We start from the raw sequence: 27,688 nt of genomic DNA on the forward strand, positions 1-27,688 counted from the left end.
CGATAAACACTTGTCGACTTTGTGATACAAATTGCAAACTTATCTGATGTACACCTAGCAGTGATACAATACACACTTTCAGATAAATTGATATACAATTTTCATAATATATTTTTTATTAGTACACACTACATGGTTAGATGATATATACTAAGCAATTAATCATCTCACATATATTATTTTAAAAATTACGGGATTAACGGACTCCATTAGTAGCACATGTCTTATTCTTATTTGACTTTTAAATTTTCTCTTTAATTTAAATACTAGAAAAGATATGGAAAAATAAGAATCCTGCCTTATAAAATATTCTATAATGCCTATAATGCCTGCCTCGTATGATTTTTGTTCCAATCTCTGACCTGCTCGCTCAGGATGCATGCACATAAATCTCCATGCAGGCACTTGCATTCCGTCTCCCTCCGTCACATACAATCTCAATAAATTTCAGAGGGCCTTGCTCATCTTCACCTCAAAAGGAAAATCTTGGTAAGCTTTTTTGCATGATATACTTTGTCATGGGATCATGTTCTCTTGATTTAAGTGACGGAGTCACTGAACCATTTTGTTTTATGTACCCTTATTGGGCATAATGCCAAAAAGCATTAAAGATGGACACTAAATGTCCATCTTTTTCGATGTTGGAAAAGGGTGAGGATATAGCTTCTCACACTATCAAGTTGCAATGTTTACCGTTGTAACTAGTTGAAAAATCCAAAATCGCTCAATGCGATTCATATCTCAGATCACTCCCAAGCCATGGGTTTCAATCGACTGCCATAGCAGATGAAAAATAAGAAATGGTTCGTTTCATGGGCCATGTACAATAAGGGATAATAAGGGTTTCCATGTTACTCCTCTTTTTTTTTGAAAAAAATATTTTCACTAGTATTTGAAGAGTTTGAACCCCTCAAACTGCAGCTCGTGCAGGCGTCATCGCAAGTAGGTCTTTCCCATGGCCAGGGAAGTCTGAAAAACCATAACAGTAAAGAATGCAAGTAAACCTAACCAACATGGAAGGCAAATCCTATTTCGTTTGCAAGAATTTTGATACAATCAGTACAGCAATGATGACCAATGAAAGCTCCTGTTCTTGTTGGTTTATTCATCTGACATCATCTTGAGAAACAACTCTGCCGGCTGCTTCCATGACCGAGGGTGCTTTCTTTTAAATTTAACAAGCGCTTGGCATCCTTGTGATATCTCAACATGGGCATGCATGCAAGATGTGTGAAGCATATAGCAAATCAGGTAACCATGCTACTCGAACATGCTCTTGGTTTGAATTCATGCTCTTTTTAGTTTGAATTCAACTTGCAACAATTTATTCTGCAATCAGTTCCAACCTGTAAGACCATAAAATTAAGGCCTTTCCGCGAAGTTGATCACCCAGGGGTGTTATTCATATAATGCCTACAATATCATAAGATTAATCCGAGTCCAATGACAGCTGAATTATTGAACAACCCACTCGAATATAATATTACTACGTAATCTAGTGGTTTGGACTTCAGAAATGAGAATAGGGCAAGCCCCTGCGACTAAGACATCTGCAACCCATTTCTTCCAACACAAGTTCCTATGGTGGCCTTTTAATTTGTTGCTCTTATGTAAGAAGGATGGTATATTTGACACAACAATGTGGTCCAGCATCCCCCAAAAATAAACCCGGAGACCAGATGCAACATAAAATAGAGAGTAAATAACATCACATTTATAACTACTAAAGTGTGACGAGGTGAGAATTGCTAAATCATTGGCAAAGACAAAGTTGGGTTTCATCTAATTATAACATCATTTTTTCGTTCATCAGATGACATGGAATGCAGATATTTCTATAAGATGTGGTGCATGACCGACCTTCAACTGAACACTCCTTGTTTACAGCTAACCTCAATGGCCGCAGATGGAATAAAGTGGTTGTTACTTCAGAAGATCTACCAGGAGCCAGAGTAAACAACAGCTGGATATTGAGGTTAGCTGTAAACAGGAAGTGTTCAGTTGTAACATATGCCCACAGACCAATTAAATCAACTACAATAATGCATCTGGAAACTTGTAGATTGCAGTTTTTTAACATAAATACACGCATGCACAGGATTGAAGAGGTATTTCAAGTATGTGCTACTATAATTTGCAAGGCACAAATAACAAAATAACATAGCATTATGTTGCTTAAGGATTATTTTATCAAGTTCTGTTAATCAAGTGCAGGGGCCTTCAATACTTACTAGATGGAGAGAAAATTATAATGATCTTTGTTATATGGATATCATAGTTTCTATGCTACAAGAGGAGAATAAGTTGGCAACTTTCCTTATCAATTAAGGGTTTTAAGCAATTCTTCTCTCTTTTTCTTCTTTTTTTTCCCGAAAAATATGCTTATACCTACATCAATACAGTATTCACTGCATTTTATATTTTTGTTTCTATGCTATCAACATTTTAACTAAAAGGGAAAAATGATTGGGAAACTTCATTATTTCTTATAACTAATCAAAATCAATGGCTGCAGATAGAGTCATACCTCTTTTAACTTCTTAAAGAACTCATACCTCTTTTACCTTCAAAAAGAACATCTCTCGAGCACTCTGATACATCAGCTGATTTGCTTATCTCTTCTCTTTGCTTTTCCTACAATCCATGGAAGTTAGTTTCACAGGTAGTTTCCTCTAAACAATAAAGGAATGAAGGAACTTCCACATCATTTCTACAAGTCAAAGCAGTTAAAATTGCAGCGAACACTGGGTGGCTGTAAATATCTTTATCAGAGAGTTTCATGACTGACTTAGATGGAACAGTCATAGTTTCCCGATTCAGCTTAGGATTAAGCCATTTGACTTCAAAAGTGCATCTGCAGTGTACCTGATTTGAATGTTACACTCTGTATGTCTGCAGATGACACAGATCAAATGTACAAACAAATTGGCATGGAGTAAGCATTTATATAATGAACAGAAAAAATACAATAGGAAGAGAACTTGGACAAGGAAAATGTGAAGTTCTATCCTTATCTTTTCTTTAGATCATGTTATCTGAAAGGCCAAGAGACTATGTACAAAAAATTCCAGCATTCAGTTTCCTTGTAGAAACAATAGAGTTCAAGTTAATGGTTAATACGATTTTTTTTTTAAAAAAAATCCTTGAATGGTTATGCTAAGATTCATTTCCACTCTCAGAGAACACAATAACCTTCTTAAGCACAAAAAAGGTCAAGGTTCGTGCACCCTAGAACAGCCAGAGTTTGCAAAAAGTACACACTTGGACCAGGCATGGTGGACTGCTGAACCCCTGAGTTTGGCATATCTGGAAAAACTGAATCTAACATAATAACATTATGAAAAAAATAATAATAGAGAGTCATCAAAAAGCATTTTGCATTTTACAATCTTTAAAATACAAACAAGGGATATTAACATGCACAACCATTTGTGAACCAACAAACCAGTAACTTGTAAGAAACTGATTAACAATGTCTAATTGAACTGGAAGCCCTATCATCCATTGACTTCAATTTTTTCTTGGGCGCTACTTCAAAGTTCTAGTTCACTCTGTCTGGAGGGTCCAGACATCCGAGATCGATTAAAGGCTTAATGCGTAGAGGAAGAAGTACTAGGAGAATGGCTGCTACTGGAGAAAACCCTGCATCATTATTGCAATGGTGCTGCAGTTAGTTTACTTTTCAAATTTCAACTAAGCACTTCTTGATCTCATACTGCCCAACTACACGGACAGTTGCTTCATCCAAGCAAGCTGCCTCACGACACATGTTTTTTATGACAATGTATATGACTTTTCCTATATTATCTTTGTGAAGCTAACCTTAGAAAAACCACATCTCATTTTCCACTTTTTGTCCAAAATATGGCCAACAATTTCATGCATCACAGCATTAAACATAAACATTCAACTACTTTAATGTGTTTACAGCACCATTTGACGATATTTTTAGAAATTACAAGAGAACAAGTCTTAATTTCATTTTGGTTTGTATTAGGCATGTTGAGAGTTCTAATATCAGGTATCAATTCAGATGCAACACGGGAGTTTTAGTGGTCAAAATGGAAGGGATTCAAGGGACCATGGCCATAAGAGTCATTTTATTTTGGACTTGAAATACTCGAGTGCTTCATCGAAAACATTACATACTGGTTGAAGTCTAGAATAACAAGTGGAAAAATATAATATCCTAAATAGAATTGGATAAATATTTGGCATAAGCAAACTTAAGAGTCATTTTATTTTGGACTTGAAATACTCGAGTGCTTCATCAAAAACATTACATACTGGTTGAAGTCTAGAATAACAAGTGGAAAAATATAATATCCTAAATAGAATTGGACGAATATTTGGCATAAGCAAACTTAAATAAATGAAGCAAATGGGAATTTCTCTCTCGACTAAGTAAAATAGGCTATTTGGCTCCATTCCCCAGCTGCAAAATGGGCATGTAAGAAAACCAAAGAGAACTACCAGAAACATAAATAGAACATTTCACATGTTTCTTCCTTCTCTTTAAATTTGCCGTCACAGAGGTCTACAAAAATGGAAATATTTGGTAGAAAATAAGTACCTTCTCTATAACAGCATCAAAGAACAAGCTCGTTGTTTGCATGCTAAGGCATCTTCTCTATTGAATATAGTATCTTCTTGATTGCAACTTTCAAATTGCACGACAATAAAAGAAGTTGCATCATTGGAACTGCACAGTAATAATCATGATTTAAAATTCTAAATAAAAGTCAAGAAAGAAATAATTAGAAATAATAGTAACTTCAAGGGGAAAAAAATCATATTACATTTCACTCGCTGGTTACATCATACCTACACAAGCAGATGTACATATGCAAGTCTACATGTGCATACACAAGTTTATAATCTGTTTAAAATCACCAAATGCAGTTGCCAATTCGTTTATGCAGAGTATGATATCACCATATACAGTCTTAGGCAGGCAGGGATGTAAATATCTGTACGGGTGTGTGCATGTGCATGTGATAAGATGAGTTTAAGATTCAGATCAATGCCATTCTATGTATACCATGGAACATCTAAAACTATTCAATTTAAATAGACAACCAAGAAGTCAAAACTAGATAGATAGCACATATAATTAAAGCCTTCATATATTCTCAATCTGGGTGTGGAATTAATCATACTAGATGAAACTCATTAAAAAGAGAAAAACCTGGCTTTGCTAATACTTTCATCTTTTTTCCCCTCAATGGCATATCAAATACAGCAATTCCAAAGTTCTCAAATTTTTACAACACTTGCAGCTTAAGTAAAACATCCTTGAATGATTTCAACTAGAGTCTCAATAACTTCTTATATGAGAGAAATAGGACCCATATGAAACCAGAGGTTATTAAGTGCATAGGAAAAGTTCATTTTAATTTGGCACTTTGGATTTTGAACTGAATGTGATTCCTTATATGAAATCTTGCCTTCTCCGGTCGCATGAACTTAGGTTGTGAAACCAATTTGGAAGGTCTCATGGCAAGTTTCTTTCTTGACCAAAATTGCATTTCCCAGGAACTTAGTACTGATACAAGGGACTGGCATCATGTTGAGAGCCAATGGTGCTGAAACTTCATTGGACCATATGTTAATACATAACAATAATTTCATGTGAATAAGATAGTTTGTAGAGGGAACTGTACAATTTCTCCACAGTTATTATGCCAATGTTCAATACGATAGCATATCCTGCATGCACATTCAGATATTAGATGATCAAGGTTCCCTACGTTAATGTACACAAAAAATTCTGAAACCATTGCTTACGGATACACATTATGATACCACTTCCCTTTGTTCCCACCACAGTCAATACAGTAGCATGTCTTGCATGAACATTAAGATATTACATAGGCAATGTCCGTTACCTTAGCGTGAACAAAAGATTATAAAGCACATTGTTGGTTTGAGCATACCAAAACATTGTTGGGTTAGAGAGTTAGACATTGGAAGTCGATATGATGAAAAAAACCACCAATGCCTAATTGTATGACCAGAAAGAAAGATGCGAATCGAAGTTAGGTTTCAACTGTAGACATTTCCCTACAAGCCCACAACACTGATAACGTAAACTATATTAGCACACCGAAAGAGAAAGTACTCATAGATACACAATTTTGCATTGGAAGAAAGCATAACAGCTAATCATGCCTACCATGAACTGAACTTTTCTACTCTATGAGCGGCTTCTATTACATAAATTTAGGTCTCAGCAGACACACCCAAGAACTGGCAACCCCTATCGGGGAAATATTTTATATCTTGACGCCTGGAAATATCCCTAGACACCAACATTTCAAGTTTGCACAGATAAAATAAGGACCCCGATCACAACGCTCGATCTAATCTATCATACGTGAAGGGTAACCCATTAAGATGGAAGCACTTCTAACAGGAGCAAAGTCATTTGGAATTCTGAATCGCCCATCAGCGAGTATACTCGAAATCAAACCGAAATCCCAATGGCCAATCCCGAAATTTGGAGACTAGGAAAGAGAGGACCTCGAGGAGACGCGGCAAGGATGCCAAGTGCCGTCCTCCTTGAGCATCGCCTCGAGCTCCATGGACTCTCCCGACGTCGCAGCCATAGGAGCTCTCAGCTCATCAAACCCTACAGAGAGAGAGAGAGGAAGAGATGGGGAGTCTTCGGCTCCTCCCCGAGCGAAGGGAGGAGGCACCTCGGGGTCTGAACTCTCTAATGGTGCGGAAAAGAGGGGGGGGGGGGGGGGGGGAGAGAGAGCGCTCGGCCTGTCGTCCGGTGGTCCGGCAGGTCAACGTTTCACGATGGGCTACTGTTCATTGTACGGTCTGGATTGATGGAAAGAAAGCAATGCTGGGCCGGTGGGTGAGGAGCATCCTTCTTATGTTGGACTTCCGGTTTACCGCCATCGAGCAAAGAGTGCTTTAATACGGCCAAACACTGGGATAAACCGACTGCGGTACACCACAAAAATATAGAGTTGATATACAAATCAGGAAAAACTACCGTCAGATCTCGATCTTACGTTCATCATAATCCTTCGAATGTGGACGGCTGGGAGCCCTTTCAGACCTATCGGGTCGAGAGTTGGGTCGAGTTCCTGGACCTGGCTCAGTTGTTTGTTCGGACCCAATTTGGTTTGGTTCTGTTGATCTGACTTCCGAACAACACGAACCTGACTCATGAACAAGTGACTCCAATTCTGAGTCTGGACTTGGAGATTAACACGTCGTTCAAGTTTTTGGTCGAGATCAAGTCCTTTTTGCACAATTGGAGACCCATTGATTACCAAAACAAGCATTGGGTTTTCATCGGGGCATGATGCCACTGGCATGGGGATCCATGCTTGACAAAATGATGCAGAGAAAAATGATCACCTGCCCATAATTGAACTTCAATGTTTGTCATGAATGATATCCTGCTCCAGTGGAAACTCTCTGTATGGTAGACATATATCATACCTCTATTAGCTTGTTCTAGATACCTAAGGGCTCGTTTGGTTCGCGGGAAGCATTTTCCCTCCTAGGAATATGATTCCTGGGAAACAAATTCCTAGGAAAATGATGCCTAGGAAAGTACTTTTGGCATATTTGGTTGACCATGGGAAAATGGCAAATTTCCAAAGTGCTTATGTTTGGTTGGCCATCCACTTTCCTAGGAAAGTTATGTATAATTCCTATTATGCCCTTAATAAAAATTAAGTTTTTAATGTCTCTTTAATGCTTCTTTAATGCTGAAGGGACTTTTTGGGAAAAAGTAAAAATGGAGTAATTCCTGCCTCATGGGAAAGTAACTTTCCCATGTTTCTCATGGGAAAGACTTTCCCATGAAATGTGGGAATCATATTCCCATGGGAATTCAACTTTCCCTTCTCTCTCCTTTGAAAACTCCAACCAAACAAGAGGCATCTCATTACTTTCCCGTTGACCACACTTTCCCCCCTTCTTTTCCCGCGAACCAAACGAGCCCTAAAATTAAAGTCATCCACCTCCTTCACACTATAGTAAGTAAGAGTGGCTTTAGAAACAAAAATTTCCATGAGAGAAAGAACGAGACAGATGGATGCATATTACGATTTTTCAAATCCAGATTTTCTCAAATACATTGCGTAAAAATTGATTTTAGAATCCTTGATTGCTAAGGGAAGGGTGGTTAGCATGGAGACAAGCCTCAAATATGAAAAAAATATGATAGGCTTGACGAAGAAATCTAATAGTTGGCGACGTAAGTTTTACTCATGCATAATTATATATATTTTCATTAGTAAGGTACCAAATCATGGATGTGGAGCTCATAGCAAGGACATCCATGTCAGCAAGAAATTCCATCTAACTAGATGTTTTGACGAACTCCCTACCCCATGCAAGCCCATCCAACTAGGCATGGGAGCTAATAAATAAAAATAGCATCGGTCGGTACCTACAAGTGTATGATTTGTGAGATTCAATTACTTGCATGAGTTGTGACACTGTGAAATTCATGCACAAGGGACCATTCAATCCACTCTATAGCCCACCGAAGGGTGCATGGATGCAGGCTTACATTACTTGCGATGTCAACCACATCCTCATGAAATTAAATACCATCCAGCAACTATAATCATGCATAATGTCCCTCTAATCCAACATAACGCGACTCGCCGACTTAGGCATTCCTTATCTCATTATCATCCAAGCCCATCAAGCTGCTACATGGAAAGGGCATTCCATTGGAAACTTAATTGCTGCTGGTCTTAAGAAACTGCTTGATAGACTTGAGCACACTTATCCACCGTCCAGACATGGGAGGATCTTAGATGTTATGTCTAGCTGTAGCCAAAGAAATAGCCAATATTTATAATATCGGCATCTGCAAGCATTAAACGGTCAAGTTTGAATCCTCTGCGATGCATGTTTTACACTGTCGCATTAGCATACCAAATATGACTGCATGTCGGCATGTCATGCATGATATATTGTGAGATATTTTGGAGATGTGCGATTTTTTTTTTTAATCTAAATATGTAGCAAAATATGCTGAGAACGAGTGTGGATTGTGTGACAGCATCTTATTCGAGGGGCAGGTAGGGACTCGCCTGGCGCCTGATCGTCTCCATTTTCACGTGATTGTAGATATGGTGTCTCGGTACGGCACACTACTTAAAGCTGAAGAACAACTAAGAAATTCAGGGGCAAGGGAGGGAGTTTATTGATATGGAGACGGTGGGAGCCAGCGTTCTCAGTTTAGTTAGCGTCCGAGTCAGTATGACTCGGTCGATCACTACGAGTATACATACGCTAGCTTATACAGAAACTTACAAGTCAGCGGCCGGCACGCGATACGATATCAGAAATGGAAGGGAGAGCCGGTGATGATGTAGGAGGCGACGCGGAAGGCGGAAAGGAGAGTAGAGAGTGCGAGGAAGGCGAACCCAGCGAAGCCCAACCCCACCGAGATGTACGACTGCAAGCAGAAACCGCCGCTCTCCGCCGCCCACGCACCCGCCTTCCCCCGCGCCTCCGTCAGCCCCGACGCCTCCGCGGACAGCAGAATGTACGCGAACACCTAATAACCACACCAATTCCACATGCATGAAAAGAAGAAGAAAGGAGAAGAACATCATCTCTTTGGAGGGGGAGAGAAAGAGCTAGTGTTATAGGTATCGAAAATGGGAATAAAGAGTGTTCGCCCACGCACCTGGTCGTGACTGAAGTCGAACCAGAGCTGCAGCGACTCGGGGAGCAGGGTGGCGCCTTTCAGGATCTCCCAGATGGAAGCTCCCATCTCGAACAAGGAATACAGGGCCACGATCCCATTCGCCGCGAACACGAACCTGCGAGAATTAGCGGACCTGATCAGCTAGCTTACATATTATTCGAGAGTCAGCGAACGAAAGAGAGATGGAAGTAAGGAGAGGGCGGAGAACTACGTACCTGAAGGGGTGGAAGTGGAGCCAGGAAGGGGAGGTGGGGGAGCGGGAGGAGTCGGCGGACATGAAGACGGCGGCGGCGAGGGAGAAGCAGAAGGCGGCGAGGCGCAGGAGGAGGATAAGCGCGTTCAGCCGGCGGATCTTGTGCTCCGCGACGGCGGAATGGAAGTGGCGGTGCGGTGGTCCGCCGGCCCCAGCGGGGAAGGGGGCGTCCCCGTTCCGGAGAGGGGATGGCATCGTTGGAGGAAGAGGAGGGCGAGGGAGCAGCAAATAGCGGAAGAAGTCATGAGAGAAGGGAGGAGAAATAGGGGAGTGATGAGAGAGGATTGATAGGTAGTTAATGGAATCACGAGCGGGGGATGAGGTTAGGGGTTGTGTGGATAGAAGTAGGGGGAAGAGGGGAAAAGGAGAGGGAAGGGAATGGATAGCAAAGAACCGGCTTTCGCTTTTACGGGTTTTATTCCTCTCTCTGGTTCTTGGGTGATGGAAGAGGGGTTTTAGGTTCTTCTAGGACCCAGGCGTCCTCATAAAGCACACGGTTTAGGAGAGCAGAGCGACCTTTGGGAGGCGGATTAGGACGCCCAAGATTCTAATTACTTCGAAGTTTTATTTATTATATTTCATCAACATTATTAGTATTGTTATTATTTGGATGTAGGAGGATGGAAAAGGGACTTGAATCAACTCTAATACATCCGCCTAAATACTCTACCAACCTGATAAACTTTCCTTTTTTTTAATTTAAAAAAAAGGAAGGGAGAAGAACCTCAGAAGAAAAATACTGCAACTAAGTTCTAAGCAAAGCAAAACTCAAAACAGTCCACCAAGAGAATAACAGGGCCAGCAGTTGAGGCATGGGATACTTAATACCAAAATGGGAATCACCATAAACACGCAGATTAGCTGAGTATTATGCCACCTAATTGCCCTGTCAATCTATACGAGATGCATGAAACTAAGCCCCAGGGACATGAGATATGGCAGGTACACTGCAACAGATGACAACGGCTAAGACTACAAGGAACAGGTCCAGTCACCTAGCTAATAACAATAACACCTCTGGATCTGTATCCTAGCTAGCTAGAGGCGTGGAAATCAAAGAAAATTATACATGAAGAACTAATCTAGGAGAAAAAATGGATTCCCTTCAAACCTGCTTAATTCAAACCTCTCAAAATATTAAGAAAATATAAGAGAAACACAGAAGTAGAGTTCAGGATCTCCTTTTCTTTCATCAATTCATAATACAACTGATTGCAAACCTTCTACTTATGCTAGTGAGATCTATCCTTACAAAATGAGGATAGATTTCTCTTTTAGTTAGAAAATATTACAACTTTTATAAATTAACTATAGTTAGAAAAAAATTATCATGAAAAGCTCCAATACTTTTATAGCTGGATTTCCAATTCTACATTAACTTTATCTTTAGCAACTTTGTCTAATTATTTCTACATTGGGAAATTTGAAAGTTTTGACATGCAGCTACGTTTCCGATATGATGGATCTTGATCTTAGATTCTATCCAGACCAACCAAGCTACTCGACATGGCCATACACATTATTTAGTAAGAATTCAGCACTAATGAAACTCTTTTTCATAGACTTCTTTTGGTTCATTTAGTACATCCCTTGCCTTGCTTTGCTTCTCTAAAATATAAAATAGATATACAGAATGGAGGACAAAAGTGGAGGTGATTACTTGGTACAATGTCACTCTGGAGGAGAATCATGGATGGTTAAGATAAATTTCACTTAAGCTTCTACATTTTCTATGGCTACTCTCCTTTAATGTTGGCTTCACCAGTTAGAAAGATGAACAGAATGGAAATGCGTTTGCAAACATCAATGACGGAGACACACCAATCGATAGAACACGGATAATATCATCAGAACAGTAGGATATGTCTCCGTCTATGTTATAAAACTCACATTTGGTCCAATCTCAGACCTGAACAAAGGGCAAGATTAGAAACACAAGCGACTAGAATCCAACCATCGTATGCATTGCACAACTGGTAGAGGGATTATAATCACAAATCACAACCAATTTTCCATCCATATCTCATCATCCCAAACCTGTCTAGTAGTTACATAAAAGATATTTTGCCATGAATGACACATGTCTCGCGCGTGAGTTGTAAAGCAAATCCTACGGTTCCGTAACTCTGATGCCTTACCCTTTTTTTACATAACTTACCTTAAGACTTTAAACATGAGATGAGATGAAAGGATATATATGACCATTGATAGGATCTGCTCGACTTTTAACAGGGCGTGAATGCATCATCATTCGGCGGCATAGATGTTGAAGCTGGCTTGGCCCCATAAAGATACATACACAAAGGCCAGCGGAGACCACCACGGAGTGCGCAAAGCCGAAAAGAAGTCCACTCTTTTAGCAGACGTTGAGGCTAGTGAGATGGTATGGCGTGCATGGCCGCCACCCCTCTACGTCAAAGACGTCGCCAAGTCGGTGGCCTTCTACTCCAACGCGTTCGATCGGCTACAGCGTCCGTCGCCTTGACGAGTTCCACAAGTCCATCCACCTCTCCCTTAATTTCTTCTTTCTTCTGTTCTAAAAATTCTTTAGATGGGGCGAGTTGGATAGCGGACGGACGACGATCGCCTTCACGCTGGTGCACCAGAGGGAGCGGTCCAGACTCCAGCCGCGGGATGGGAGAGGGGCGCCGTGGAGCTCTCCTTCCCTTACGCCGACGTAGACGCGGCCTACAAAAGGGAGGTGCAGAACGGTGCCATTCCGGTGAGCCGGCCCGCCCGAAGACAAAGTCCGGGGGCAGAAGGTCGGCTGTGTTCGGGACATCGACGGCATCGTCGTGCGCCTGGGAAGCTATGCGGTGGAGACGCGTCCATGAATAACTTCTCTCGCCGAGCTCACCACCGTTTTGTATGATACCCTTCAAATCAAATGGATGTTATGATCTTTCAGATTCGAACTAATGGAGGTCCACTGGCATTCCATTCACCAGTAATTTGTAAGGACATTAAACAGGCTTTGAATATTTATTAAATTGCACCGTTTTCTTTTTCTTTTTTTATTTCAAGTAAACTTAAGATCCTATGAGATTCATACCTTCTACTTTGGTGGTCCGCCCATCAACCTTCTTGGGACAAAAGTTTGATCGAGCAATATCCATCAGGACAAGCCCTATGTACATACTTGCGATGATTAGCATCTTATGAGGTCCGCAAGATCATTATGATCTCATGGATTCTAGAACAATACGTAACATATTACAGATAGAGCAGATAGGGCGACTTGGATTGCTCCAAACCTTTAACAATCTCGGATGACACTGCGTTTCTACATCCGTATCTGGTCCATAATTTACGGAAGCTGAGGAGTAATCCCCATATAAATCGGGGACCAGACCTGACACTAGGAGTCAAGGTCAAATCGCAGAGAGGTTCATCAGTTGGAAGTTCCGTCTGATACATAGCGGCACCGGCCGGCAGACAAGGAATTCAGGGCATAAAGAAGAATTCCGATCTAGACTTAATTCTAACGTTCTGAAAAAACTGCAAAAGGAAAATCTCGCAATTAAAAGGAGGAAAGTAAATTCTCCGCAAGTGAAAGGGATAATGATGAAATTAAGAAATTAATGGAGGAAAAATAATGGTTCGAAGTTCGAACAAATATAAGGAGGAAGTAATAATGTTTGATATACCAAGCATCCACTCTTCAGAGATGGAGACGGTGTGCGTCCATGAATGCATACTTGCATTCTTAAAAAAAAACATTAAATTAAAAGGCGAACCGCATTTCTTAACCTAACAACACCATCAAGTGCGCAAATTTTCTAATCCACTACTAAAACAGGGTTGGCTTCATGAGTGGGGAAAATATTCTCGATAGATAAAAGGAAACGATGAAACCAGAAAACTTACGAGCGACACCAGGCTTTGCATGACAAAATTTAGAGACACCCAAGTTCGAGATAAAAAAAAGTTGGAGCAACGAGTGTTCAATTAAACATCCGTATCATGCTGTTTCTTATGGCACAAACGAGTTTGACGACAATGACAATGATGAGCACTACAATTGACCCGACAAAGGATATTGAAACTCTTTTAGCTAGCATATTAAGGACCCGTCCCGTACATATAGTTTTCCAGCAAAACAGGCATGAAGCCATGGCTTACGCAGATCCCCATGAGGCCTGATTTTAAAGCTCTCAAAGCATTTCCTGTGATCGTCTAACGATGCGACTGACTGTTTTCTTGAATTCGTCCCTTCTCTCTCTCCATTCCTTCTGCAATTGGCAATTAGAAGAGATTCATGTCAAAGCAAAGTTCTCTTCAAAACTCACCAATTATGCTCACCCGAAAATTGAACATAGAGAAATAAGAATAAGCACGATCCATGTCATCACAAAATTCTTTAATAGGAGCCATCAAGAAATGGTCATCTAAAGAGAGATATTGCAAAGATATCTAATGGATACCCTACCAACTTATTGTTAGGTACTCTAAATCAAGGAAGAGCTGAATTCATGGATTAAATTATTTGCCGTGTTGGTTTGTACCATAAAAAAAATATCATTCCAATAAGTTCCGAGGTCGGTATTCAAGTATCTCCCTCTGTATCCTGCATCACCATATGCCAGTCCATGTAGATCCGTATCAGAGCTTCCTACATACACCAGTGCACTGATACCCACTGATACAGAGGCTAGCATAATTTGTTTGCTGCAGCCCTGGCACAAAGACAGTACAGCTCCATACAGTAGGACGCACCAGCACGGGATTGGCAACAGACAATACTTTAATCCTTGGTTAGGTCTGCACACATGTAGATGAAAGCTGCCTACACAATGTGTACGTAGCACCACAGTCATCGTTACTCAACTAGCACTTGGTGCAGGATCCACAAGAAAAACAAATATCAACACACTGTTAGATCTAGCATTCCAATTCTGAAACATGGCCTAAACCCCCCTTTTTAATATGAATTAAAGGAAAGAGTGATTCTAAAAGTGACCTTGCAAAGTATTCGCTTTCTAACCTATTTCCTCCTGCTTGACGTAGGGTTCACATGGAAAAGGATTTCAATTTCATCACACGAAGGACCGTGCTGTTCTATGTTGCACATAAGATAATAACAAACAGGTCTGGTTTTCAATCAAAATCAATAGATAGGAAAACATGATTAGGGAATAATACAGTAGTTTGTGCAGGCACACATTGTTACCTGCGCTTTAGAGGATTTTTTTTTTTTCAATAAAGGAGATATTTGATAATTAATTTTACATTGGTGCCGAAGACCAAATGGAGTCACATGACCTATATTACTGCTTGCTCAATAGATTGTTCTGGTTGAAATACTTTAAATAACCTTTTTGTCATCGAATTTCAAATGATGTCTCAAAATCTTGGAGAAAGCAAACGAATCCTAGTACTTTCTTACCACATGCTGGACAAACCACCATCTGTAACTCCATTGTCTGAACTCTCCCCTCATCAAATTACAATCTCTATTCACCAAAAGTTAAAACTTCAGGACTTCATCTAGTTACATTCAGTTCAGCAAACTAGAATCCAGAGATCCACAATTTACCTTTGTGCAACCCCTTCCTCCACCTTTCATTCATCTATCTCAAATCTTTCCAGAGAATTTGGTCCTCCACTTGCCGCCTAATGGAAGCAGATAGCACCATATTGACATTCCCTCCCTCATCCAAATCACACCCTCTTAAACTGCTAACCAATTCTGTTATTAAAGTATCCTATTTTTATAACAAGTCCATTTTCCTTCACACCTTCGAATTCCTAATCCTGTAATATAACCCCAAAGACCTCCCTCCAAACCACAATGATGGACCAAGTTTTCTCTCCATTATGAGCACCAAACAATCTATTTTTTAATTCTTATCCCAGCATTCCCAGTTAAACAATCCGACTCAAGATGTTTTAAACAAGTGCTGAAGCTCTGACAGGTGGTATCCACGGCCCTATATTGTAAACCAAACAAAATAGAATCTGCTCCAAGATGGGTATTCTCTCTGAAGACTAGAGAAGTAAATTTCATAATCCAACCTTGCTAACAATACACCATCAGTCCATTGGTTCTCATGAAGTGTCAAATAATTGGCTACAACCTACCTAATATTCATCACAATCTTCAAAAAATCTTAATTTTTATACTTCATAAGAATCTTAGCATAATGCTTGTGAAGACAGGGACAAGCTTGAAAATGGGACAAGGGAATCCCTGTGCCTTTATATATCCTGTTTTAGCATCATCTGTTTCAAGTCACCATATCCATGCTGGAGGATTTTTGGTGTGTACTTAAAAACCACCATCGTATCTAGAAGTGCACGCGTTAAGAATATAGCATCTAAAAGCTAAGAAATTGTATTAACATCCCAATAAATTAAATCAGCAAAATAAAAAATGATATAGCATATCCCGAGCTCATACATCAAATATATAGAATGAACACCCTTCCCCTGCCGAATATCAAGAACCACCAACTGATAGAGAGAGAGGAAAAATAGAAGAGACAACTCTATCTTTCTCTTCAAAGGCACATAAGCTAAAGCCTAGGTAATTACAGATTCTTTCTTTGGCCTAGTCGCAGATATGCAATTCCCTGAGTGTACCATCCACTAATTTATGAGGACCAGATTAATATCTGCTATATAGTTGAATCCCTAAATCCTAGCAAATAAAAGGTTTGCTGAATTTGATGCCAGCACTCAGATCTATGCAACAAAAAATTACTTGAGAAATTTAAACTGTTTCCACTTAAAACAAATGATTTACTTATATCTATTTAAGAATAAAATATATATGCACTTGATAATACTAACCTCTTCATAATTAATACTCTCACTTATTTATCCAGATCCAACTCAAATTTCAAGATCCTAATAGCATGTTTCTCACAAAAGAATGAAGAACATAGACACTCAAGAACATTTTTCAAAGAAAACACATCATATTAAAATTAGAACCTTACAAGTCAACTGACTGAGAAAATTACGACAATTCATTTAATGAAAACCAACAGTAAAAAAATCCACCTAAAGAAAAGATATATTTTTTCCTGATATATTCAATGTGCATAAAGATATAATAACCTGTATCTTCTATTACTACAACATATACTTCAACTTGTTCCTTTCTTGTTTAGTCTAAATTGGCTTGCCCTGAAGTTCTTAGTTCCTCAAGTAAATTTGTTGAGAGATAATTTCATAGAAGATAAAAGAAGATCAAGTTGCAGATAACCAGTAAAAGCAGTGGTAGAACATTTCTTTTACTTACAGCAGCTTCAATATTTGCAGGTGATTCATCATTGGGACTCGAAAGCATGGAAATGATACTTAAAACTATGCTCTCAACCTGCATATCAATACATGTTCATTACAATTTGCTCCGAACAAAATTCTACAGTTATATTAATTGTAAAGACAGCATGAATTTCCATGCAGAGTACAGGATTGAACTTTGAAACTTCCATCTTAAGCTCTTTACCTGACAACCAAGTAATACCATCAAATGATACAAAATATAATGCTCTGAACCTGCATATTTTGAACTAAACCAAATAAAAGTTGGAAAAGTAACATGAAAATTCTCAACCAGAGGCCAAATGATTTGCTTAACAGGGTCCAATAGTGGTTCATACTGTGTTTTCAATTCAACTGGCTGAGATTCCGTCCTACCAGCAAAATACATGAGCTTGAGTGTGAAACAAAATAAGAAAACCTTAAACTTGAAAATCTGAATTCTGGCTTACAAGATCATATTTTTGGAGAATCTATAGCATCAACAAGAATCACAGTCTATAGCAAGCATGGAGGAACTTCCACAAAACCTAGGTTTTCACACATACCATAAATTGAAGGCCATTTATTTCCTATCTTGGGATGAAGGAGTACTAAAACGACCTTCCCAATGCTTAAAAAGAGATGAAAGGAAGGAGGACCGGTTCGGTCCAAACCGGACGGCTCGCACGGAACCGGCCGGTTTGAACCGATTTTGACTCCCATAGCCGAACTGACTCGGTCTCGCATCGGGTCAGCTCGGTACGGCCCGAACCAGACAGTTCGAATGACCATATCAACAAATCTTCCCCTTTCACTATTACAGAAGAAATTGATATAGCTCTAGAAAGTTCCTAAACAAGATTGTAAAACCAAACCACCACCTAGGCGATCCTAGGTCATGAACGAACCCCCGACACCAAAAAAAAAAAGAAAAAGAAAAAAAGAGTTATCGGGATAAAATCCTTAGTGGCTGGACGTACACCTTGAGTTGAAATTACATAATAATGTTCATATTTTTGTAAAAATATAGAAACTTGCTTCATGTACTGAGGACCTGTGCGGGCGTATGTTTAGTCCCACATCGGTTATTCGCTGAGTAGATCTTGGATACTTATACAAGATCAAGAAACCCAAATAATACCTTCCAGCTAGCCATTTTGGGTGAGGTCCTGGGTTGTTACAAATGGAATCAGAGCAGACCCGGCCCATAACCTATGTGGATTAGAGAATACTGCAACACGGATCCATTGGGGCCGACCACGGGCTGATCGTGGTGCTTGTGATGAGATTTGAATGGATTTGAACCTTAGCCTGACGAGGATGTCAGGATTTAAATAGGGAGAGTATGTGAGAACCCATATGAGCATGTGTTTAGTCTCACATCGGTTAATCGCTGGATAGATCTTGGATACTTATATAGGATCAAAGAATTAAAATAATATCTTTTGGCTAGCCATTTTGGGTGAGGTCCTGGGTTGTTACATGCACACAGATAGAAATATGTACACATGACAAACAATTCTAATGACGGAATGGCTTCTAAAAGAATCAAGATATTGACAAAACACTAATGCCAACAAAATTGAATTTAACATCTAATTGGCTCCTGTATTACGTATATATGAAGGAAAAATCGAATAAAATCATTGATAGCAATCCTTGTCCACACACAAAGTGATAAGCAGAATTGTAATAGGAAGATCGTCAAAACACCTATTATGAAGTGAATTCCTTGTTGGCCATGTGTTTCTTACAGCAAACACTTTTAAGCATGTTGTAGATTGTGTGAAATCATCAAGAACCATCAATTGTATCAAATGAAGTTTAATAATCAATAGTTAACTTTTGAATTTTGTGCAGTAGCCAAAACATATTGTATCTAGAAAAATATGTATAAAAAAGTACTCATGACACACATGATAAGAGATGAAACTATGAAAAGAGTAAATTAACTCGAAAAGCAAGATAACAGAGAGAACATAATATTAAAAACATACCGTGTGGACAGGCGACCAACGCTCACTTGCAAGCTCGTAGCCATTAGGGTCTTCCCCAGGAGCATGAAGAATTGATATGCAAACTCGACCATCTGGGTAAACTGAGAAATATGTGCCGACCAATTAATTTTCTAACATTTCCTTTTCATAATAAAAATAAGCTGGACATAAAACACTTAGACAAGCATACGTAACTAACCATTTGGATGCCACATCTCTGATATAAATCTAACTGTAGGGGGACTGTTAGGATAATTTGCTGGAAAGCTCATGATCGCATTGAAATAACCTCCTTCACTACAACACAAGGATTGGCCAATCAAGATCACTGAGAAGAAAACGGTGAAATGCATAATAATATCACATAAATTAAAAGGACTTTATACTATATGCAACTAATTATAGACCACATTTTTTGTTGGACCATGTGTCTAAAACAGCACATCAGGAAGCCCGGACAAATTGAGGGAAACATGGACAAATTAACAAATATAATTTTAATACCATGATTTAGTAATTTCTGAAAAAAGATTCTAAATAACCATCAAGATCTCAGTTAAAGATATGAACATAGAAAGGCAGATGTTAATATTTAATATTTAAATTTGACACTTCTGATTTTGTAGCTTTTGCATGATCCCGAATCAATGACCACAATTAATGATTAGCATGAGCATAAATTGCAAAATATGAATGCCAAATTTAGTGAATCATAAATAATTCTCGAACATTTACCAAGAAATGAGAAAGTTTCCAGTAAATTCAAGAAAATAAGATACTTCAAGCACTAGAACCACAAAAATCTCCCATACAAGTAAAGTACGGCAATGTACACAAATGGATTTAAGGGGGAAAACGAATCTCAATAAAGAAAGCAGCCTTTAAGGGAAGAAACATTTTTTCCTCATATTTTCACGATTACACCATCTAAACTCCAATCACTCACATGAAAATCCCACCTTTGAGAAAGGGAAAAGAGAGGAGTTTGTTTTGTTTGGGGGGGGGGGGGGGGGGGGGGAGGGGTGATGGATTCTATGTACGAACAACTCCGCACCAGATGCAACTGGAATAAAGAACGCAGACAAGAAGGGATTCTAGTATCGAAACCCAAGAAACCAAGAACCATAGAGAATGAAAGAAAACCATTTCAAAACCGAAAAAAAGCCAACAACTTTACTCACTAAAGTGTGTCCGGAGGGCCGATGATGGTGACGCTCCACTCGAAGATGTTATTATCGTCAACGAGGCCAGCGGAGAAGCCGTCCACCGGATTCTTGCTGAGATCTGGGCCAAAGACAAAGAAAAGATATTTAGCGACCCATCGATCCGCTTCCGGACGCCATGACCCAAGAAATCGGTGGAAAACCCTAGAAAGAACGGAAGAAGAAAGATCGAATCCCCATACCTCTGAGTTGTTTCTGGAGGAGTAGGCTTGCCTGGCTCGTCGAGGCCATGAAAGGAGGGAGGACGGCGGAGCGGAGCTTCCTCTCGGGACCGGAAGGGCGTGGAGGAGTAGCCAAGAAAATGGCCTTGAAGCCCAAGGCACTCCGGGGCTGTAAATCAAGACGATGGAGCTCGGCCGAGTAAGGAAGGCGGCGAGGGATCAAGAAGGCATATATCATATTCGGTATCTTCTAATTTTAATGTTTCGTAGGGTTGCAAATGTAGTCGGTAGACATCGACGCCGACTCACAGTAGTAATATGGCCATTTTACATATTAACCCTTCTATATAATGAAAATATGCTTGAACTTCCCAGTGCAGCTTACTCTACTTGCGGGATATGGTTTGCCGATATTAGTTTAAACTAATCACAAACTCCCATGGATTGCAAATTTGACATTTAAGTCCCCTTACATCTAACATGTCATCATATCTGGTGCTTAATGCCAGCTCCTCTATTTGCTTTGTTAAGGAAAGCTCTTCCCGATTCAGTCCTTGGCTTCAATATTGGAGAAAGCAACACATTTTCTTGCGATAATAGTAATTTATTTGTTAACTTCAAAAATCATGCAAATTTTTGATCAAATTGGAGCCACAACAGCTATGCTTCTTCTCATAAGCATATGTTCATTGAACTGAACTTACCATCTGCACTGCAAATTGCAAGGAAGGCTTTCATGGAACACATTATTCGGCTAAGAAGTTTTAATTTGAAGTTTTTTAAGAGTATTCTAGAAGTTCAGGTTCCTAACTGTTGGGGGGAATAAAGTTTCCCCCCAAATGACATAAATGCCCCTAAGAAGCCGTACAACCTCCGACCCCGGACAGCCGAAGTCAGCGTCCGACCTCGGAACGCTCGGCCACAAGACGACCGACCCCGAAACCTCCGACCTAAGAGAAACCCCGATGTCCGAGGACCGTACTCTAACACCCCTCCGGCATTTATTGCGCATGGCCGCTGTAATCTTCCGGCACACTCAACAATAAATGCGGATCTCCGGCTTACTCCACCATTAATGCGGATCTCCGGCTTACTCCATAATAAATGCGGATCTCCGACTTACTCCACAATAAATGCGCATGGCTCCTGACATCTACGGATCCCCAGCTCTCCACGGCAAATCGACCCAGCAGGGTCTAGTCGACTATGATAAGTCTCTGATCTCGGCCATACCGCCGACATCAGTGCAATGATTCGCCTGACCGAGCGCCGACCTGAACAACATGCCAAGCCGTACTACGGCCTCGCCCTGTTACATCACAGGTAAACCGACCCCCGCATATAAAAGGGAGCCTTGGCCTCTCAAGAGGGGATGGGAACATTCATACACCCAAAAATCACTGTTTATCTCCTTCTCCCCACTATTTGCCCCCTCCCTGACTTGAGCGTCGGAGGGCCGGCGCCGGAGAACCCGGCCACCGGTTCGTGTGCAGGCACCCGGACGGAGGACGCCGCCAGCCAACGGATCGCCGCCCCGCTGTGAGGACCTGCTGTTCCTTCTCTCCGACCGCCCCGGACGGATGACGCCGCCAGCCAACGGATCGCCGCCCCGCTGCGAGGACCTGCTGTTCCTTCTCTCCGACCGCCCCGGACGGAGGACGCCGCCCGCCGACAGACCGCCGCCCCGCCGTGAGGACTAACAATCGCTCCCTCTCCTCGACCGAAGATTGCCCCCGGGTCCAATTTCCAGCAACACTAACTATTTTTACTAATAGAAACGCAAGCAACTAACTCCATTTTCCAAGAAGACATCGTAGTCAACTGGTTTGAATAGGTATTTGTATGAGCATATTCATATTGTTCTTAGCCAACTTAGCTAGAACAAGCATTGGCAAAATTAGCATAAAGCTAGCACATCAAGAAGATCACCACATGCACTCAGGATACCACGTTTTTTCCTCCTTCCCCAATAGCTTATGATATAACAGATAAGATGTGTAGAAATTAACGAAGAAGCAATCGATAACCATTCCAATTTACATGAGTATAGCAGTCTGATGATTCACTTTTTTTTTTTTTGTCAATGGAAATGTTGCCACCTTAAGAATAAGGGTGGGCAAAATGATTGCAAAACCATAAGCATATGGCGCATGTACAGATGTGAGGCCTTTTTTTCTTTCTTTCTTTATCCTTCTTCTTCTTTTCTTCGCTTTTCTTTTTTTCTTTTTTTTTCTTGAGGCCGCCGGGGGGGTTGAGAAAAACCTGATAGCAATCCTCACTGGATCTTCTTCCCGCTGGAGAGTATTCGGTGCGGATAGAACATTTTTTACCCATATCCTTTCCATCCATGGCAGAGCCTCACCGGTATGGCAACCTTATTTTCGTGTGAGTATGTCACATCAGCACTATCTGAGTAACGGCAGACCAGATAACGATTCCACCAATCAAATCAGATAGGGAACATCTGGTCTCCGCATTTAATCGATATCCGCGTGTTTTGAATCTGGGCCACTTCGGTAGAATTAAAGCTCCATTCCTCCTCTACTGTCACCTCGGTGGTTGTAGGGCCATCTTTTATCCCATGGAACGAGCAAATGTATCATATTAGCTTTTTATTTAAGCTACATATAGTAATTTATCCTTCAGCAATAGGCCTGAAGAGAGAGAGAGAGAGAGAGAGGGGTTAACGGAGGGAGGCAACGCGCGGCGAGGACGGGGATGACGAGGCCGACAGAGAGAAGCGCCTCGGCGAGTGGTTGGAGGTCTTCAAAGACAAGCATCTCAAGGCCGCCGCCAGAGCCTCCTCTTCAGGAACTCCTCCGCCTATGAGCACATCGTCGAAACCGTCGCCGAAAAGTACATCCGCCCTTCCCTCTTACACGTGTTGGACTCCGGTTGGCATGGTCCACAGATAATGTGGGGGGCCTGGTCCAATCACTAATTGTTCCACGCAAACGCTGTTTGGTGCTAAAGATCCAAGCGTCGAGATGTAGAGCGGCGCGAAATTGCGTTCGTGGCTTCGCCAGAGAATTCTGGAAACGCCCAGTTAGCGGGCGTGGCATCGACCACCTTCTACACAATGGGAGATGAAGAGAGCCGTAGATCTAACGCTAATCCGATGGTCCACAAGCTCCAACAGAAGGATCCCGAAATAAGGACCTTTTGATCTCTACACCCTATAAAAGGACCCGTCGTCCCCCTGCGTCCTCCCCCAAGGATTTACCGTTGGCGATTAAGCTTCGTATCCTACGCGTTCACAGGCTCCCATTCTCTATCGTTAATCTTTCTTCTGCTAAAACCGCTTCTCTTCTTCTACTTCTTCTTCGATCTACTACTTTTCGATGGCGAAGGGCGAGGGTCCGGCTATTGGAATTGATCTCGGCACGACCTACTCGTGCGTGGGAGTATGGCAGCACGACCGGGTGGAGATCATCGCGAATGACCAGGGGAACCGCACCACCCCCTCCTATGTGGCGTTCACCGACACCGAGCGTCTCATTGGTGATGCTGCCAAGAACCAGGTCGCCATGAACCCCACGAACACCGTCTTTGGTGAGTTATTCGATTAAATCCCCTGGTTTGGAAACTCTCTCTCTCTCTCTCTTGTTTTCTTTGTGTTCTTTCCGTTACGTGCGGATGTGATCGAAGAATTGTAGGGTGTTTAATGCGACGAAATTGCTCGTCGATTTCATCACTTGGATGGATTTTTGATTCGTGATTAGCTGCTCTTTAATAGCTACTCTTTTTATAAAAACAAAAAAAAACAAAAAGAAAGTAGAGCAAGAAGTTTCGGTTCCTTTTGATAAATTGCTCTTTAAGCAGCCTTTTTCCCGTTATGTTTCTAAAGTGTCCAAGGAGTTGACTTTTTCCCGCTTCGGTCAACCGGCATGGCGTTCGATTGAAACCATGACTCCTTTGCTGATGCTTGGTCAATTGCAAGTGAAAAGTTTCTAACAGAGTTTCCTCTCTAAAAAAGGTGTTATCTTTATATTGTTTTAATTCTAAAAGGGCTGTTACCTTTATGTTGTAATTCTAAAAAGGGTGCCGTCTTATATTGCCTTGGTATATCTGGATTTAGGGAATGTTTGTAATTCTCATAGGAAGAAACAAATTCTATAAAAATTTTAAGATTACAGAATATAAGGCATGGCCTGCTGAGATTTTTATTTTCTTCCTATATATAGAATTCTAGCCGGCCAACTTCAAGGCTATTCCTACGTATTTTATTGATATAGATCCAACCCATTCTGTAGTCTGTGATCCTGCTGTTATCGATCCGATCTATGAATTTTACAGAATTTTTAGCGCAATCCTGTCGGAAAATTGAAACAGGCTCTTAATCTTATTGCTACTCTAAATTCTATAAGTTTTTTGATTTTTCATTGCTTCATTTAGGCTTTAAATTTTATATGAGTAAATTACGAGGGAACATAGAGTACTCACAAGCTTGCTCTGTTTGGTGGGTTTAACGTGGCAGATGCCAAGCGTCTGATTGGGAGGCGTTTCAGTGACCCCTCTGTTCAGGCTGACAGGAAACTGTGGCCTTTCAAGGTCATTGCTGGCCCTGGCGACAAGCCCATGATCGTGGTCCAGTACAAGGGCGAGGAGAAGCAGTTTTCCCCGGAGGAGATCTCCTCCATGGTCCTTACCAAGATGAAGGAGATTGCGGAGGCCTACCTCGGCACCACCATTAAGAATGCTGTTGTCACGGTCCCTGCTTATTTCAATGACTCCCAGCGCCAGGCTACCAAGGATGCTGGAGTCATTGCCGGCCTCAATGTGATGCGAATCATCAACGAGCCCACCGCTGCTGCTATCGCCTATGGTCTCGACAAGAAGGTCAGCAGCTCAGGGGAGAAGAACGTTCTCATTTTTGACCTTGGTGGAGGCACCTTCGACGTCTCCATCCTCACCATCGAAGAAGGGATCTTCGAGGTCAAGGCCACCGCCGGTGACACCCACCTCGGTGGCGAGGACTTCGACAATCGAATGGTGAACCACTTCGTTCAAGAGTTCAGGAGGAAGCACAAGAAGGACATCAGCGGCAACCCGAGGGCTCTGAGGAGGCTGAGGACGGCGTGCGAGAGAGCAAAAAGAACCCTGTCCTCCACTGCTCAGACCACCATCGAGATCGATTCCCTCTACGAGGGCATCGATTTCTACGCCACGATCACTCGAGCGAGGTTCGAGGAGCTCTGCATGGACCTGTTCAGGAAGTGCATGGAGCCCGTCGAGAAGTGTCTGAGGGATGCTAAGATGGACAAGAGCCGCGTCCATGATGTTGTTCTTGTCGGGGGGTCGACCCGGATTCCCAAGGTGCAGCAGCTGTTGCAGGACTTCTTCAATGGGAAGGAGCTCTGCAAGAGCATCAACCCTGACGAGGCCGTCGCCTATGGTGCTGCTGTCCAAGCTGCGATCTTGAGCGGCGAGGGCAATCAGAAGGTGCAGGACCTGCTGCTGTTGGATGTCACCCCGCTTTCCCTTGGACTGGAGACTGCCGGAGGAGTCATGACTGTTCTGATTCCCAGGAACACCACTATTCCCACCAAGAAGGAGCAGGTCTTCTCCACCTACTCCGACAACCAGCCTGGTGTGGTGATTCAGGTCTACGAGGGTGAGAGGACCAGGACCAAGGATAACAACTTGCTGGGCAAATTTGAGCTCTCTGGCATCCCTCCTGCTCCGAGGGGTGTGCCCCAGATCAACGTCTGCTTCGACATGGATGCCAATGGTATACTGAATGTGACTGCTGAGGACAAGACCACAGGACACAAGAACAAGATCACGATCACCAATGACAAGGGCAGGCTCAGCAAGGAGGAGATCGAGAAGATGGTTCGTGAAGCGGAGAAGTACAAGGCTGAGGACGAGGAGCACAAGAAGAAGGTCGAGGCAAAGAATGCTCTGGAGAACTATGCCTACAACATGAGGAACACGATTAAGGATGACAAGATTGCCTCGAAGCTGCCTCCAGCTGACAAGAAGAAGATAGAGGATGCAATCGAGCAGACTATACGGTGGCTGGATGGCAACCAGCTTGCTGAAGCTGATGAGTTTGAGGACAAGATGAAGGAGCTTGAGAGTCTCTGCAACCCTATCATCGCGAGGATGTACCAAGGTGGCGGGGCAGGCATGGCTGGAGGTATGGATGAAGATTCTCCCAGCGGTGGTGCTGGGGGCGCCGGGCCTAAGATAGAGGAGGTCGATTAAGTGGTTTGAGTTGGAGGGCTGTGCTTATGGATTAGTCTATGGTTTGTTTTGAACCCTAGTTACTTGTTCAAAGGCCTCGCATCTGTATGAGGGAATGCTTTTGTGTCCGATCTTATACAGTAAATGTTACAGGTGAAATAATAAGTGAAGATTTTCTTGTAGTTGTATCTTTTTCGTATATTAAAAAAAACAACTGCTGTATCCTGTGCTCTTGGTTGATTTCCTGCTTGGGCTGATGCAGGTAGTGCATTGCAGCGGCACTCCAATTAGATGAATCTGGCCGAGTTTTTTTTCTTTTTTTTGGGTGTGTGCGCGCGTGTTTGATCGTTTGGGGACTTGGAATTGAATTGTTATGAATGAACCTGCTCTTGGATTGATGTGTGGGGGTTGACGTGAAAGCATGTTGTTCATAATCCTTTCTGTTTCTGTTCGAGCAGATACCTATCGTTGGTAATTTGGGTCTGTCCTGCTTGGGCGTTTTGATAACCCTAATTCAAGAACGATATAACCTCACTGAAGCATGTAGCAGCCAACAAGGATTGATAAGCCGAACGTTGCGCAAAGCCATGAATTGATATTTAAAGCTCTCCACTGAAGGCTTAGAACTCATCACATATATTATTAAACAACTTCTGAGCACTGTTATACAAAGAAAAAGTCCCGTAATCAAAATATTAGCTTAGCGATACCAACCAAAAAAAAGAAAAAGAAAAGTCCATGTTGATGTCAGACTTATATAGATGCTACTGTATTACTAAGCTGATTTGGCATATTAGTATCGAATTAGTACAATATAATACATTTTGTACAGTTTGATTTAATATGGTATCACATATCTTGACATCAACAATATCTAGTAACATTTAGTAACATTTAAATGGAGGCTAATTCAGACT

The 27,688-nt window shown here is 41.5% G+C and overlaps 3 protein-coding genes across 5 annotated transcripts; 1 reads left to right on the plus strand and 2 right to left on the minus strand.

Annotated features, from left to right (window-relative positions):
* Window positions 1–827: 827 nt before the first annotated feature.
* On the minus strand, window positions 828–10,470 carry LOC103723022 (CASP-like protein 4C1). 3 transcript variants are annotated; one of them, XM_026799948.2, is made up of 4 exons: window positions 9,913–10,470; window positions 9,677–9,830; window positions 9,298–9,544; window positions 828–4,702 (listed from the first exon to the last, which is right to left on the minus strand). In XM_026799948.2, exons 1-3 carry the CDS (start codon window positions 10,143–10,145, stop codon window positions 9,326–9,328), a joined length of 606 nt encoding a protein of 201 aa, XP_026655749.1. In that variant the 5' UTR covers window positions 10,146–10,470; the 3' UTR covers window positions 828–4,702; window positions 9,298–9,325. The 3 variants fall into 3 exon arrangements, with proteins under 3 accessions (XP_026655749.1, XP_008812034.1, XP_038989024.1); XM_008813812.4 differs by having other exon boundaries at window positions 9,677–9,812; window positions 9,913–10,448; XM_039133096.1 differs by lacking the exon at window positions 828–4,702 and having other exon boundaries at window positions 9,164–9,544; window positions 9,677–9,812; window positions 9,913–10,443.
* Window positions 10,471–13,861: 3,391 nt separating this feature from the next.
* Window positions 13,862–20,835, minus strand: LOC103723024 (ubiquitin-conjugating enzyme E2 7-like). Its single transcript, XM_008813813.4, has 6 exons — window positions 20,604–20,835; window positions 20,380–20,482; window positions 19,398–19,495; window positions 19,199–19,299; window positions 17,197–17,274; window positions 13,862–14,182 (listed from the first exon to the last, which is right to left on the minus strand). Exons 1-6 carry the CDS (start codon window positions 20,818–20,820, stop codon window positions 14,105–14,107), a joined length of 675 nt encoding a protein of 224 aa, XP_008812035.1. The 5' UTR covers window positions 20,821–20,835; the 3' UTR covers window positions 13,862–14,104.
* Window positions 20,836–23,769: 2,934 nt separating this feature from the next.
* Window positions 23,770–27,011, plus strand: LOC103723025 (heat shock 70 kDa protein 4-like). The gene is made up of 2 exons (XM_008813814.3): window positions 23,770–24,134; window positions 25,060–27,011. The coding sequence occupies exons 1-2, from the start codon at window positions 23,924–23,926 to the stop codon at window positions 26,790–26,792; spliced, it is 1,944 nt and encodes a 647-aa protein (XP_008812036.1). The 5' UTR covers window positions 23,770–23,923; the 3' UTR covers window positions 26,793–27,011.
* Window positions 27,012–27,688: the final 677 nt, after the last annotated feature.

The sequence above is a fragment of the Phoenix dactylifera genome, chromosome 13 (genome assembly GCF_009389715.1).
Source record: "Phoenix dactylifera cultivar Barhee BC4 chromosome 13, palm_55x_up_171113_PBpolish2nd_filt_p, whole genome shotgun sequence".
Lineage (NCBI taxonomy): Eukaryota > Viridiplantae > Streptophyta > Magnoliopsida > Arecales > Arecaceae > Phoenix > Phoenix dactylifera.